This window comes from Macrosteles quadrilineatus, unplaced genomic scaffold (genome assembly GCF_028750875.1).
Source record: "Macrosteles quadrilineatus isolate MER2022 unplaced genomic scaffold, UCM_ALF_1.0 Scaffold_1__1_contigs__length_201487025, whole genome shotgun sequence".
Taxonomy (NCBI): domain Eukaryota; kingdom Metazoa; phylum Arthropoda; class Insecta; order Hemiptera; family Cicadellidae; genus Macrosteles; species Macrosteles quadrilineatus.
In genome coordinates this window covers 56,451,432-56,466,806 of record NW_026542594.1, presented here as the reverse complement: position 1 = coordinate 56,466,806, position 15,375 = coordinate 56,451,432, and the positions used below count along the sequence as shown (strand labels likewise).

General features: G+C 36.8%; 1 protein-coding gene across 4 annotated transcripts in view; it reads left to right on the top strand.

Moving 5' to 3' along the window:
- Nucleotides 1-15,375, top strand: part of LOC128983159 (protein c-ets-2-B) — a 215,696-nt gene that overhangs the window by 142,552 nt on the left and 57,769 nt on the right. For all 4 annotated transcript variants that reach the window (XM_054402337.1, XM_054402338.1, XM_054402336.1 and 1 more), the window contains one exon: nt 8,984-9,100. In XM_054402337.1, coding sequence (XP_054258312.1) covers nt 8,984-9,100 — 117 coding nt within the window. The remainder of the gene's footprint in view (nt 1-8,983; nt 9,101-15,375) is intronic.

Below are 15,375 nucleotides of genomic sequence, written 5' to 3'. Positions count from 1 at the left end.
TAAAGTGTGTTTTTAGTAAAATATTAATAGCTTAGTACAAAATAAATAAGTTTGCCAAGTTTGATCAAAATATATCCATAAACAACCAAACTACAACATTTTACAATATTCTCCATAAGAATAATATAGGAATTTTAAATTTACAATTTTTAAATTTTCTCCGTTACCAATAACCGTACAAAAATACTTTTATATACTAAATTATTTGTTTTTTTAAGCTCTTTAAAAAGGTATAAAGAGAAATTGGGAAACTTTGTGTTTTGAGGGTCAAAAGTGAGAAAACCCAATTTTTACCCCATAAAACCCCCCGTAAAGCCCTGTTCCCATGGTCCGATCATGCTGGTTCGCGAACTCATTCAAGTTTATCCCGCTTTACACCTTTAAACCAAATTTCATCAAAATCGGACAAAAATTACTCAAGTTATCGCGTTCACGGACACACATATATATATATACAGGGTGTCTCAGACCACCCGGCCGGCTTGTATAGCTCCAATATGAAAGCAAATGGAAACCTAATTGCAACTGGAACCCCCTATTTTGACCCCAAGGAATTCAGCTAAATTATTTTCAACCCCAAAAAAGCACCCCAAAGGGGAGATTTTGGGGGGTGGGGGTGGTTTTTGGGAAATTTTCAAATGTAAAGGGGGGTCGTGTTATACCTCTTTTTAAAGGTCCTTTAGTCCTGAGTATTTTAGTGGAAAAAGATTTAAATTATCTTCATCCCTATTTACAGGGTGTTCAAAAACGTACAAAAAATAGACCTTTGAACTACTTTTCACTGTAAAGAGGTGGGATTTCGTGGGGGGTTCAAATTTTGATAACACTTTAATTGCTAAATGAGCTTTCAAAAAACTCTGGTTTCAACCCTTTTGCTATCTTTTTACTTATGTTACGCATTTTCAAACTTTTTGAAGTTTCAAAAGCTGTTATCTCAAAAATTTCAAATGGCAACATGGGTTTCATTACAAACCACATTGTAGCCCTTGAAATTTGCTATAATTTTTGTATTTAATATTTTTTGGTATCTTCATTGGTTAAAGAGATATAGCGAAATTAGTGTATTTTAATGTTTTATTAAATGGTATTCAAAGTGTTTGCTGTTGTAAATGTACACGTCTAGGTCTCAATTAAAACTAATTATGTTAAAAAATTAAAATACTACCCAGATTGTTAAACTTGGAGGATGATTAAAGGAAAAAACACAACTGCAAATATACTTAGTTATTTTACATTTACAAAGTTCTAATAGTGCTTTGAATGAATACTGTATAAATGCTACTGGTAAATAAAAAAAATCCTAATGAAATCAATGAGCGTGTGCGTGAAACTGGTCACGTCTGATCAAATAAAACCAATTATAAGGAACTTACTGGATCTGTTCGAAAGGTGAATGCACCTGCGGTAGTAAAATAGCAATACAGTACCATAATAGTGGAGAAGAAGTACTACGTGCATGAACAGAGTTGGGGTTTACATGGAACAAAATGGAAGGCAATTTAAGCATTTGTAGAAGTCAATCGGTATGTAGGCTATTAATGCTGATTCAAACAAATTATTCATTCAAAGCACTATTAGAGCCATGGAATTTTAAAATAACTAAGAATATTTGCAGTTGTGTTCTTTCCTTTATCAATCTTCCAAGATCAACAATCTGAGTACTATTTTATTTTTTTAGACAAGATTTGTTTTAATTGAGACCTAGAGGTGTACATTTGCAACAGCAAACACTTTGAATACCATTTAATTAAACATTAAAATACACTAATTTCGTTATATCTCTTTAACCAATGAAGATACCAAAAAACATTAAATACAAAAATTATAGCAAATTTTAAGGGCTACAATGTGGTTTATAATGAAACCCATGTTGCCATTTGAAATTTTTGAGATAACAGCTTTTGAAACTTCAAAAAGTTTGAAAATGCGTAACATAAGTAAAAAGATAGCAAAAGGGTTGAAACCAGAGTTTTTTGAAAGCTCATTTAGCAATTAAAGTGTTATCAAAATTTGAACCCCCCACGAAATCCCACCTCTTTACAGTGAAAAGTAGTTCAAAGGTCTATTTTTTGTACGTTTTTGAACACCCTGTAAATAGGGATGAAGATAATTTAAATCTTTTTCAACTAAAATACTCAGGACTACAGGACCTTTAAAATGAGGTATAACACGACCCCCCTTTACATTTGAAAATTTCCCAAAAACCACCCCCACCCCCCAAAATCTGCCCTTTGGGGTGCTTTTTTGGGGTTGAAAATAATTTAGCTGAATTCCTTAGGGTCAAAATAGGGGTTCCAGTTGCAATTAGGTTTCCATTTGCTTTCATATTGGAGCTATACAAGCCGGCCGGGTGGTCTGAGACACCCTGTATATAAATCTATACAGGGTGACAAAAAAGTCTGGAAACGGCTTAATATCTTTTTTACTAAATCTGTTGGAAAACTCAAACCTTTCACATCAACCTATATGTATGAAAACTACTTTTTGCAAGCATTATCATTTTTTTACCTCTACCAGGGGACGGCCCATGAGGAGTAGGTGTATTATCTTTAATGTAAGCATAGGCTGATATGCACATCATTTTCAAGGTATGGTCATGTGGAGTTCATTGCCGGAAACCGCGTCAAAAAAGGTTCATCCGTTACAAAATGGCGGCAGTCCAAAGTTCTTGTAGAATATACCTGCACAGGCCTTAGTATTGGTAAATACCCGTATTCAACATTAGCTTGAGAACTGAAATTGTATTTTAAAGTAAACTAGCTCATAGACTAAAATTATTCAATCTTCAAAACAAATTTAACCAGGTTTCAGATTTCCCGGCTAATGTTGACTATGAGTATTTACCAATACTAAGGCCTCTGCAGGTATATTCCACAAGAACTTTGGACTGCCGCCATTTTGTAACGGATGAACCTTTTTTGACCCGGTTTCTGGCAAAAAGATATAAAGCCGTTTCCAGACTTTTTTGTCACCCTGTATATATTGTATATACATATATAAAAATTTGAACGAATGGTGTTTTTGGCCTCTGGGGACATCAAAATGAAAAAGTAAATCGCTTCCGGGCTTAGGTCTTACCATGCCACCTACGGTAATAGCTACTTCCCTATAGGGAAATTCGCTAAAACAATCCGATTTTTATAAAATGCAGTGTAAACTTGTTAACCTACATTTGTTGGAACGAGTTCGCGAACCAGAAAGTTAGCAATTTCTTTCTAAACCATTCTGATAGAGCTTAACAAATAATGTAGTCTATTGAAGCATTGCTAGACGCTGGCTAAATGGTTAAAGTAAAAACTAAAAAAAACTATTTTTTTAATTCTTATGTTTAATCTTATGTCAAATAAGTAACTGTTGTTGTTTGCTTCTTCATGAGCATATTTTAATCGAAATTGGGAAATTAAACTATTTCATACTACTTAACTATTAATAATTCACTAAAAAAACACCTTATTACATTCCCTGTTGCAGCAAACCTAAGTACTCGTTAAACTAATCTATGTATTTAATACCCTGCATGTTTTTCTTGTGGCAACTAATTCGGGAGAACGCCTGGGCGTAGAAGCTTGCTGGAAGTGTCTAAGGAAAGGTCTGCAGTAAATTTGAAACGTCCATGTTATTTTTATGGAGAATAAGTAAACGGTTGTAGTGTGTTTGTTTATGGATATGTTTTGATCAAACTTGGCAAATCTATTTATTATTTATTAATTTATACTAAGCTATTAATATGTTAATAAAAAACACCCGTCATTAACCTCCACTCTTGAAATTATTTACCATTCATACATTCATTCACACATTTCATTTGGAATTAGTCTATATGGCTCATTTAAATTAGAAAATCTGGATAAAATTCTTAAAGAACAAAAGAAAGCAATTATAATAATAAAGAACCTACATCCAGATACATCATGCAGGGAACATTTTAAAATGCTAAACATATATAACAGTTTATGGTCAGTTTATTTTGAACACTATTATGATATTTTTAAACAATAAAAAGGATACAATTTTACAACAAGAAATACACCATTACAACAGACGGAAAAAGAATAAAATCATACCCACTCACCATAGACTTGAATTACACAAAGAAGCCGTCTTACAAAGGAGCAAGTTATTTCAGAAAATTACCAAAATAATTTAAGTGTCAAAAAACAGTTCCAAACTAAAACTAAAAACTTAATTGGTTTGCAAAGTGTTATATTCAATAGAAGAGTAAAAGAATAAATCAGCAAAATTTAATTTAAATAGCTAAGTTGACACTATTCAGACGTACTAACATGTAGCCTACTTGTCTTATATTAATGAAGATATTTTGATTTGATTTGTAGCAGCAAACCTAGATACTCGTTAAACCTAATGTTATCGAAATAGATATAATTGAAAATCAAATAAGGCAAATGGAAATTAGTTTAGTCTGTAGGTTTGTTGCGGCTGGGGTATTAGTATTTCTATTCGCAACCAACTTCTCGTAATACAGGTTTTTTTTTATCTTTTCAAGCCCTCTTTGGCCATATGCGAGATTGTGGGGGGGGGGGGGATTGGTAGGCTAGGGCTAGGGTATGTCGCAGGTCTATACTAGCAAGGTGGTCCCAGGGGTGCAGTACAGACAGGCATAATGTCAGTGTAACCGGAGCTGGAGATAGAGGCCTACAGCGTGTCACGACAGTTACTGGTCATCGCAACCTCCGCCATCTTGGAGAGGCGAAACATCTGTTATCAGCCATTGCATTATTGGCTATGTATTAATGATCATTTAAGTGCATTAAATGCAACATTTCAACTATGATAATAATAAAAAATAGCCTACGCTTTAGGTAAAACTATTCATTATGTTTTTATTTTCGCCTTATATGAATTATTATGTACTAAAAAAGTCAAATTTAAAATGTTTTTGTTCAGTAAGTAAAAATTGTCAGGTCTTACGAATTAATAAAATTTTATTCCATCTATGAAAAGGCTGTACATAATTGTGTTCGGAAGCTCAATATTGTTGATTTAATTCATTTATTACTAATGATTAAGGTAATGCAGAATTTCGGCCTCCCAAGGTATCACCTACCAAATGAACTAAATGCGTGTTTTGCTTTGTATCAGGCTATGGACATTTAAGTTTATCCACTAATGGCAATTATTTCAAACTAAATGGGTAGAAATTTACACCCGATGTTCTCATGTAAAATGTTTATGGAATAGTGACTATTCAAAACTGTAAGATCATCTGATATTGTTAATTTCTTACGCAATGTAATTGAAGCACAGTGTAATTTACCCTTTTTGTGTTTTGGTAAAACCTTGTAAAGTTTAAGATTTGAATTCGACTTTGGCGTTGGAAAACGAGCATGCATTGTTTTTGGATAGTTATCGAATTGCATTACTTGTGTATTAAGTTAATGAGGATTAGTGGATGATATGACCCATTTTTGGAAAATACCATACAGAATTGGGCTTGGGGAATTCTTGTTAAAATAATATTATATAAATACAATCTATTTTATCTTCATTGATATAATAGCATAATCTTTAAAAATTAACTATTTTGAAATAAGATTAGAAAATTATTAGCCATTTGGTTGAGTTAGGAATGAAGTCGTGTACTAATTTAACAAGTGAATGGTGCTAACCCAGTTCTATGTCTGTTTCACTAAATGTAGCATAATGTCGAACTGTACATCAATTTCAACCTTATAATGTCATGTCGCCTTTGAAATATGAGTTAGACATAGGGTGTTAAAGACACACTGTGGTTTTCAGCTGTACTAGTATAGTCCCAATTTTAAGAAATCGGGTTCCACAGCTGCATTTCGATTCTATGTATTGTAATTAAAGTTTGCACGCACTGAAATAACTTTGTTTAGGGTGATTTTTCATACATTACAATGACATAAACATTTCTACTGTTCGACAGTGGGCAGAGACGCCAGACTCTGTTCGTACAGTAGCCACGTGTGTCGTTGTTTGTATGTACGACACGCGACACGGACACCACAGACCTTGCATGCCGAATACCCGGCAGCCATCTTTAATCACTTCACTCGAACAACTCGCCAGTTTTGGGGTTTTCTCCAGCCATCAGTTTTTACCCGTACAAAATGACCAAGTGCACCTTGAGTCATCGGTAAAGTTCGGCGACTGGCCTCGTCAAACGGTGAAGAAATAATTTGCTCGTTTCGAAGTTAAAGAATGCAATTACAGCGAATGACATTGTAGTTAACGTCAAGGTCTGTGTGGAGTGATTTTTGGCGTGATACTTGTGATTGGTGACGCGACGACCACCCATATGAGTCAGATGGGTCCTTTGTTGGGCCTCATTGTCCTGTAATTGTACTGATTGAATCACGTTGACGCCACGTCCACGTCCACGTCCAGCCCTCACTGGCTCTACAGCGTACACCTGAAAACAAAATGCTGTATAGTACAGTAATGAAGTGGTATAAACTAAGTAACACATCACTTAGGTAGCTGAGGTTTGGTCACTGTACTTGCAAATGTATCATTTGTACACTTTTTGACTGTAAAATCTGTCACAACAGCACAAACGTCATTGTATATCAATTAATTATTGAGCGGATTAAATATATACATTTTTTTTACAATATAAGACTTTTGAAAATATAATACTGTACAGCGTTTACAAATTTATAATAATCTGATAATTTAGTTTTATGATCTTGTTGATTAACTATATCACGGAATTTATTTTAAGTTTCAATTAAATAATTATATTTTTTGAAATTGTTCAAGTTTTCTAATAGCGTAGTTATTTTTCGTTGTTGGAAACTAGGTCAGACTAACTTGAATGTGTACAGTTTACGATGTCCAAAATATTTTCTCGTTTTTTTTTATAAAATTTATATACCTACGATGAAACTTGAACAAATATGTTGAAACCCTGATACAAAAATGAGTAATAAAAATCTGTTTTATTTTAATCTGCCATTGTCATGTTGGTTTTAGAAATTTGTTTGGAAGTATTTTGAAATTTGTTTGTGACAAAAATTCCGTCTGTATTTATTGACCAACAACAATAAAACTATTCGGAAGGCATAAAAATTAGACTAAATACAGACTACTAAAAACACTTTGAACTATTATACATCGTATTAAATATTGTGTAAAATGTGTAATTATAGTTTACTGTACCTAAAATGTATAATTATGATTATAAAATTGTTTTACACCCTTGTAAGTGAAGCAATTAAGGTGAATTTACTAGTTGAAAAATTCCAAGCATTTAAAGCTAACACTGGCCACGGTTATATAACTCAGTACACATCAGTCGTGTACAGTCAGTACAGTTTTATATATGAGTATGTAGCAACTGCAGGGCTGAACTGGTGAGAGCGCGTTATCAGGCCAGAGATTATCCAATGAACGCTCGCGGGAGAGGGGTCTCGGCTCTGTGATTGGTCACTTCCGGCCTGCCTACACACACACACACACACACACACACACACACACACACACACGCACACACATACACTCCTAGCATTTGTTGACATCTAGGCCTTGACTTGCTAGAAAATGAGCTATCACAGATCGTATTCAGTCAAAACAAAACGTAAATGTATCAATGTTCTTTCCACAGGCCAGTATAATCAATGGTTTCTATTGTCACTAAAATTGTGTGTTTATGAAGCACAAATACATTTTGTGTTTCTACAAATACAAGAACAAAATAAAGCTCCTTTGACTACTTATCAAGTCAGAGAAAATTAATACCGGTGGCGATCCCAGAAGGGGGATTGACCCCCCCCCCAATTTTAGGTAATTTGCCTTATTAAAATAGGATTAATTTTAATTAATCAATTAACCAAGAATTAATAGAGATCGAGTGTAGGATGAGTCCAACATAAAAAGCATATAATGTGTTTTTGAGTTACATTTAACCTTTAAAATATTGTATTGCATTGTACATAGTTCTTGAACATTGTAAACACCAAATCTATTACTTTATTCACTGAAATAAACATTACTGAAAACACTTTACTGATACAGTACTGTTAATTTTGGCACATACTGTATATACAGTATGTGCCAAAATTAACAGTACTGTATCAGTAAAGTGTTTTCAGTAATGTTTATTTCAGTGAATAAAGTAATAGATTTGGTGTTTACAATGTTCAAGAACTATGTACAATGCAATACAATATTTTAAAGGTTAAATGTAACTCAAAAACACATTATATGCTTTTTATGTTGGACTCATCCTACACTCGATCTCTATTAATTCTTGGCTTAAAATATCTACCTTCGTTTGATCGCAATTTCAGTCAAAAGCAATATTGTGCCAGGTAGGAGGTGGTCATTGGTCAACTCCCCTGAAGGCCGCACTGTTTACTATATAGTGCGATAAAATGTATGAACCAACTATACGTTAAAACTCCACAGCACATTAACACAACATACCACAGCGAACATTAACAGCATTAGCATTAACACACATTAACAGTAACATAAACAGCGAACTACAGACTGAACTCACAATAATAGGCTATACACAATAACGATTATCATCCCAACCTATGCTTACATTTAAGAATCTCGGCTTACTCCTCGTGGACCGTCCTTTATTGGAGGTGGAGAGTCAATGAGAATGAACCCATGGAAAACAAGATATTTAGGTCTAACAAAGATGTGCGGAGTTTAAACATTCTAGCTTATACGGTTTTTTTTTTTTTAAACAGGGGTAAATAACATTTAGAAATCCAATAATTAATCTAATGGAATTGGAAACTATGTTTTTTTTAGTGTTCTGCCATATTCCTTGGTACGTCTCAGGATAAGGTAGTTGTTTACAAAATTTCTGCTTTCAATGTGCTTGAGCTTCGTTTACCCAAGGCAGGAATAAAGAATCATATAATATATAGGACTACCGATCGTTGGATCGTAGCCTACATTGTTCTGTTGTATTCTTTTGATCCCTGATTTAGTATAACCACTTCTCGACATCAGTACTGTATGTATTGTATTGTTACAGATATCCCGACTCAGGTGCCGCCTCTCACCCCCGGCACCAACAAGAAGATGACCGAGGCCCTCAAAGCCTCCTTTGCATCTTGGGAGAAAGAACAGATCAAGCTCAACATCGTAAAAGGTTAGTCACGTTCTTACTAGACAATACTCGTTTTATTATTTTGAAGTACAGTAGTTTATTATTTCCACAATTTTAGCCGAATATAAATCTTCTGCATAATTCCATATCCCACCATTATACTCTTGGCCAGTTTTATTTTTCCTAGTTTTAAGTTTCATAAGTTTTATCTGCATGAAAATTAAACAAAGCTATATTTTTTACAAAGGTGATTCTTTGAATGTTTTAAAACTAGCTTTTTAGCGAATTTCCCTATAGGTTAGTAGCTATTACTGTAGGTGGTACGGTAAGAACTTGGCCCGGGACCGATTTACTTTTCATTTTGATGTTCCCAGAGGACAAAAACACCATTCGTTTTAATTTTTATGTGTCTGTGTGTCCGTGAACGCGATCACTTGAGTAATTTTTTGTCCGATTTTGATGAAATTTTGTTTAAAGATTTGAGGTGGGATAACTTGAATGAGTTCGCGAACCAGAATGATCGGACGATGGATCGGACTATGGCAACGGGGGTTTGGTGGGTTAATGGGGTAAAAATTGGGTTTTCTCATTTTTGACCCTCAAAACACTGAATTTCCCAATTTCTTTTTTGGCCTTTTTAAAGAGCATAAAAACAAATAATTTTGTCTATCAAAGTGTTTTTGTAGGGTTATTGGTAACGGAGAAAATTCCAAAAATTGTAAATTAATGTTATTCTTTTGAAGAATCTTTTAAAATGTTGTAAGTTTGCTGGTTTATGGATATATTTTGACCAAACTTGGCAAATTTATTTATTTTATACTAAGCTATGAATACTTTACTAAAAACACACTTTATTAGTTTCCTTGTAGCAGCAAACCTAGGTACTCATTAAACATAATGCTATTCAAATATATTTAATTGAAAATCAATTCAGACAAACGGAAATTCGCTTAGTCGGCAGGTTTGCTGCGGTGGGGGTATTTTAGTATGTATGTTTGGAAAATTCAATGTTTTCCAACACATAAATGCCACATAATATACTATTTTCTTTATATGAATTAGCCAAAAAAGGGCTTAACCTGGACATCCAAAGTGAAAGCACACTTTTGACTCTCAAGTTATCCACCGAAACTATACATTTTAGCACAAAATACATCATATACGAAAATTATCTACTTCAAATTTTAAACAAGAATGGTCATTTTCATAATTTTGATGAGTTAATGGTTAGAGAGTTGCAAAATATTAAAAAACACGACTTAACTTAAACTTAACTTGAACTTAAACTAACATACGAGTAAAAAATTGCAGTCTCTGGAAGATTTCTTGGAGTTGCTATTTTGGGGCGCCCTTTAGAAGTTATAAGAAAATCATAAATGTTGGCATGGCTTGATATGCATATCGAATTAAAGGTCTGTATTAGAGGATTACAATGCCACACTCCTGAACTCAAACGGACAACTGAGTCAAAAATGGGAGCTGTTCAAGGATTCAATCTTATAAGTTCAAGACATTTTTTAATGGCTCCCATTTTTGACTTAGTTGTCCGTTTGAGTTCACGTGTGTAGCATTGCAACTCCAAGAAATCTTTCAACGTTTAAGTTCGGGTTTGCGGCTTTGTATTTTACTAACAAAGACCTTTATTTTGACGTACAAAATCAAACTATGCTATATTAATATATTAATTTATATTTAATATTTAGCTGCCTCCTGAACTTTTAAAGCGTTAAAAACTGTAACAAAATTCAATTTTTAAGCCTTTGTAACTCTGTAACCATTTACTTTAACAAGATTTTGAGAGGACCATCTCGTTTAGAATTGTGTGTAGTTTATTTTTGCATATGAAGTATTTTCTGCTAAATAAATAGATCCTGAGATATTTAATCACACCCAAAACAGTGTTATTTTTCCAACTTTTATACAACTACTGTACAACTTTATATCATACTGTCCACGTGTTGCTAAACTGTTTTTTGCTTAATTATGCAGGGTTTGGTGGTAATAAAAAAGCCTACACCAAAAGGTGATCAACCGTTCAACATTGCATATCTTACTAATATTATAAATCTGAAAGTTTGTGAGTTTGTGTGTATGTTTGTGTGTATGTTTGTGTGTGTGTTTGTGTGTGTGTTGCTCAATCACGCATAAACTACTGGACGGATTGGGCTGAAATTTGGCATGATGATAGCTTACATTCCCGATTAACATTAAAGCATATTCTTATCTCAAAAACCCTTTCGGGCTCCGCCCCAGTGGCTCTGTAGTTCCCCATGTTAATCTTATGATTTTTCATATTTAAAAGTAATTAATGAATCTTAACAGCTGTTTCAATTAAACAAGTTGGTTCTGTTCTATGATGTTCAATAGCATAAAAGTTACAAGGATTACCAACAGGGTGCAGCACTATTATTTTTTTCTTAATTTATGACAACAGCTAATTTCCAACCAAAAGGTGAGTGAGCGTAGCGAACGAACTTCAACCTGGAGGTGAGTTAGCGTAGCGAACGAGCTAACCTGAAGGCAAGTGAGCGCAGCGAACGAGCTCCAACCTAAAGGTGAGTGAGCGTAGCGAACGAACTTCAACCAGGACGTGAATGAGCCATGCGAATACTTATGAAGTTAAACGGGGCGAAGCCCGCGGGTACAGCTAGTATTACCTACTTGCGCAATCCAAGCTAAGCTCCGGAATCCAAATAAATCCTGCTATCACCTGCGCAGTTCGACCGTGCCATTAGTGTCAGAGATGGCTGCTGCTGCTGCATGTGTTCACTGTCCGTGGCCAGGAGTTGCGTAAACCCACATTACATCGTGTTGCGTTACATGATGTTCACTGTCCATACCGGATAATTAGGTAGGCCTGCGCCTAGCGCTTCGTTGCCGATCTGGGATACAAGTAAAGTCGTGTTACAGTATTTGCATAACTTCATTGTTACGTGGTTGATAATCATTGATAATCTTCTCAATGCGTCCAACGAAATGTGTTGCTTCCAGGGAAATAATCTATTACTGTATTCCTTTGAAAATACAACGCAAATTCTAGTGTGACATTTTACTGAACTGATTCAACTGTTGTGTTTGTAGCCTAAACCATTCCATATCATACGTGTGTATGTGTGTATTTGACTGTTTATTTAACCTCTTCCTTTGATAGATACGCTAGGACCAGTGACTTGAGGTCGTAATGAGGGTCAGAATGTGTGTATTGTGTTGTGTTGTCGCCACACAGTACACAGTGAACACTGAACAGTGGCTTGTCACTGTAGTTAATGAGGCCTTGTGACCTCTGCTCTGCCCCCTCGTCATCTAATCATCATATAGTTAATCTTATGGTTTGCGTAATTTGCATCGACAGCGGAATAATTTATTTCCATCTGCTATTGCCTATACAACGGTAAACCAATTGTTGTACTTTAGATTTTAACTACGGTCTCTGGTGAACTCCGTGCGGCGCAGTTAGCGGATCAGAGTTACGTTTGTTTTCTGTTCCATATCTTAAATTTTGCATCGATGCAGCTTAGTTCTTCTTTGCAGTAGCAATCCCTTATGTACTGGTAAACAATTTTTTTTTTTTAATAACAAGTTATTGTGTGCTAAATTAAAACTTATGGCTGGAGGTTTTTAAATGTATTCTTTAAGATAGTCTATCCCTATACAGTAGCTCAAGCCCCAGTCACAACCAATATTTTAATTGCATATTTGGGTTTAAATTCATTCCACAAAGCAGAGTTTGGACTGTCATAGTACGAGCCCGGTAAGTGGTTTTTTAGACCCCTCGCCCACTATACGATTTCGGTCGTACGACAATGTGTCGGATCAACAACATTCCAATAGTGAACCATTGGATCTCATGAGCGCTCGCCCGCTGTACGATGGTGCAGTCGTCCACTGCCACTGTGATCCACGACAGTAGCCCAACGGTCGTACTAGCAGTGGCGTCCACGATCAAATGGGCGCTCGCCCACTGTACGATGGTGCAGTCGTCCACTGCCACTGTGATCCACGACAGTAGCCCAACGGTCGTACTAGCAGTGGCGTCCACGATCAAATAGGCGCTCGCCCACTGTACGATGGTGCAGTCGTCCACTGCCACTGTGATCCACGACAGTAGCCCAACTGTCGTACTAGCAGTGGCGTCCACGATCAAATGGGCGCTCGCCACCTGTACGATGGTGCAGTCGTCCACTGCCACTGTGATCCACGACAGTAGCCCAACGGTCGTACTAGCAGTGGCGTCCACGATCAAATGGGCGCTCGCCCACTGTACGATGGTGCAGTCGTCCACTGCCACTGTGATCCACGACAGTAGCCCAACTGTCGTACTAGCAGTGGCGTCCACGATAAAATGGGCGCTCGCCCACTGTACGATGGTGCAGTCGTCCACTGCCACTGTGATCCACGACAGTAGCCCAACTGTCGTACTAGCAGTGGCGTCCACGATCAAATAGGCGCTCGCCCACTGTACGATGGTGCAGTCGTCCACTGCCACTGTGATTCACGACAGTAGCCCAACTGTCGTACTAGCAGTGGCGTCCACGATAAAATGGGCGCTCGCCCACTGTACGATGGTGCAGTCGTCCACTGCCACTGTGATCCACGACAGTAGCCCAACTGTCGTACTAGCAGTGGCGTCCACGATCAAATAGGCGCTCGCCCACTGTACGATGGTGCAGTCGTCCACTGCCACTGTGATCCACGACAGTAGCCCAACTGTCGTACTAGCAGTGGCGTCCACGATCAAATGGGCGCTCGCCCACTGTACGATGGTGCAGTCGTCCACTGCCACTGTGATCCACGACAGTAGCCCAACGGTCGTACTAGCAGTGGCGTCCACGATCAAATGGGCGCTCGCCCACTGTACGATGGTGCAGTCGTCCACTGCCACTGTGATCCACGACAGTAGCCCAACTGTCGTACTAGCAGTGGCGTCCACGATAAAATGGGCGCTCGCCACCTGTACGATGGTGCAGTCGTCCACTGCCACTAGTGCCACTGTGATCCACGATAGTCGCCCAACTGTCCTACTAGCAGTGGCGTCCACGATCAAATGGCGAGCGCGCCCACACTACGATTTTTTTGTCGGATGTCGTGCGTTCTCTCCCGTGGATTTTCGTGCGAGTACGTTAAAGCTTACCGGGCGAGTAACTCACCATACTTTACATCATAATATACAGAATAATTAGAACATTTTAAACGCATAACACAATTGATTTAGGACTTAACATAAATTATAATATTTTTATATTACAGAAAATAAAATAGGCCGTTGCTGTTAGCTGATGATTTCATCAGCTGACTCAGTGCACGGTAAAAAGTTTTTACGCCACACTACAATGTTTTTACGAACTTCCCACGCAAGAATTTAATCCAGAAAACAGCTGTTTGCCGCCAGGTTAACCAAATGGGGTTTCATTACGTACTACTGTACTGTAATGAGTTTTTACCGGACACCAACCATCTGATTGTATTTGGCTATGAGTGGTTATAATAAACAAAAACATAACCTCTCTTAGAGCACTAGTCCTTTAGTCGTTGGGTATATATAAGGATTTTTTATTGTTAAATTAAAGTAGTATGGTTTAAAATACCGTACGTCACTAGTCCAAAATTTGTTTACCGGATTTTTAACGTTAAATACTATTTGCAGTGCACGGTAAAAGTACATAACGGAAAGGGCAACTTTCCAGCTTATCAATACGGATTGAAAAGTACCTGTTTCTGTGTAGTATGATGTAAAATGGATTTCCTATCTTCTTGATACAACGTATGTTAGTTATATTATTCACCTAATCAATGTGTCAACAGGGTAATAACAACAGTGAATAACTTATAAATAAATATGACAAGTAAATTGTTCCGTAACCCAGCTGGTCCATAACCCTAAAATAAACATATATTACCAAGACAATGTTCGGCAGTGGCAGGGAATGCGTTTGGTTCATTATCAGAGACTGATGAGTGATGAGTGTCCAGTGTGGTGTCGGTGTGTGATGTCAGATGAGGCTTTGCAGTACAGTACTGTGTTGTAAGGCTATGGCAGGGAATGCGTTTGGTTCATTATCAGGGACTGATGAGTGATGAGTGTCCAGTGTGGTGTCGGTGTGTGATGTCAGATGAAGCTTTGCAGTACAGTACTGTGTTGTAAGGCTATGGCAGGGAATGCGTTTGGTTCATTATCAGAGACTGATGAGTGATGAGTGTCCAGTGTGGTGTCGGTGTGTGATGTCAGATGAAGCTTTGCAGTACAGTACTGTGTTGTAAGGCTATGGCAGGGAATGCGTTTGGTTCATTATCAGAGACTGATGAGTGATGAGTGTCCA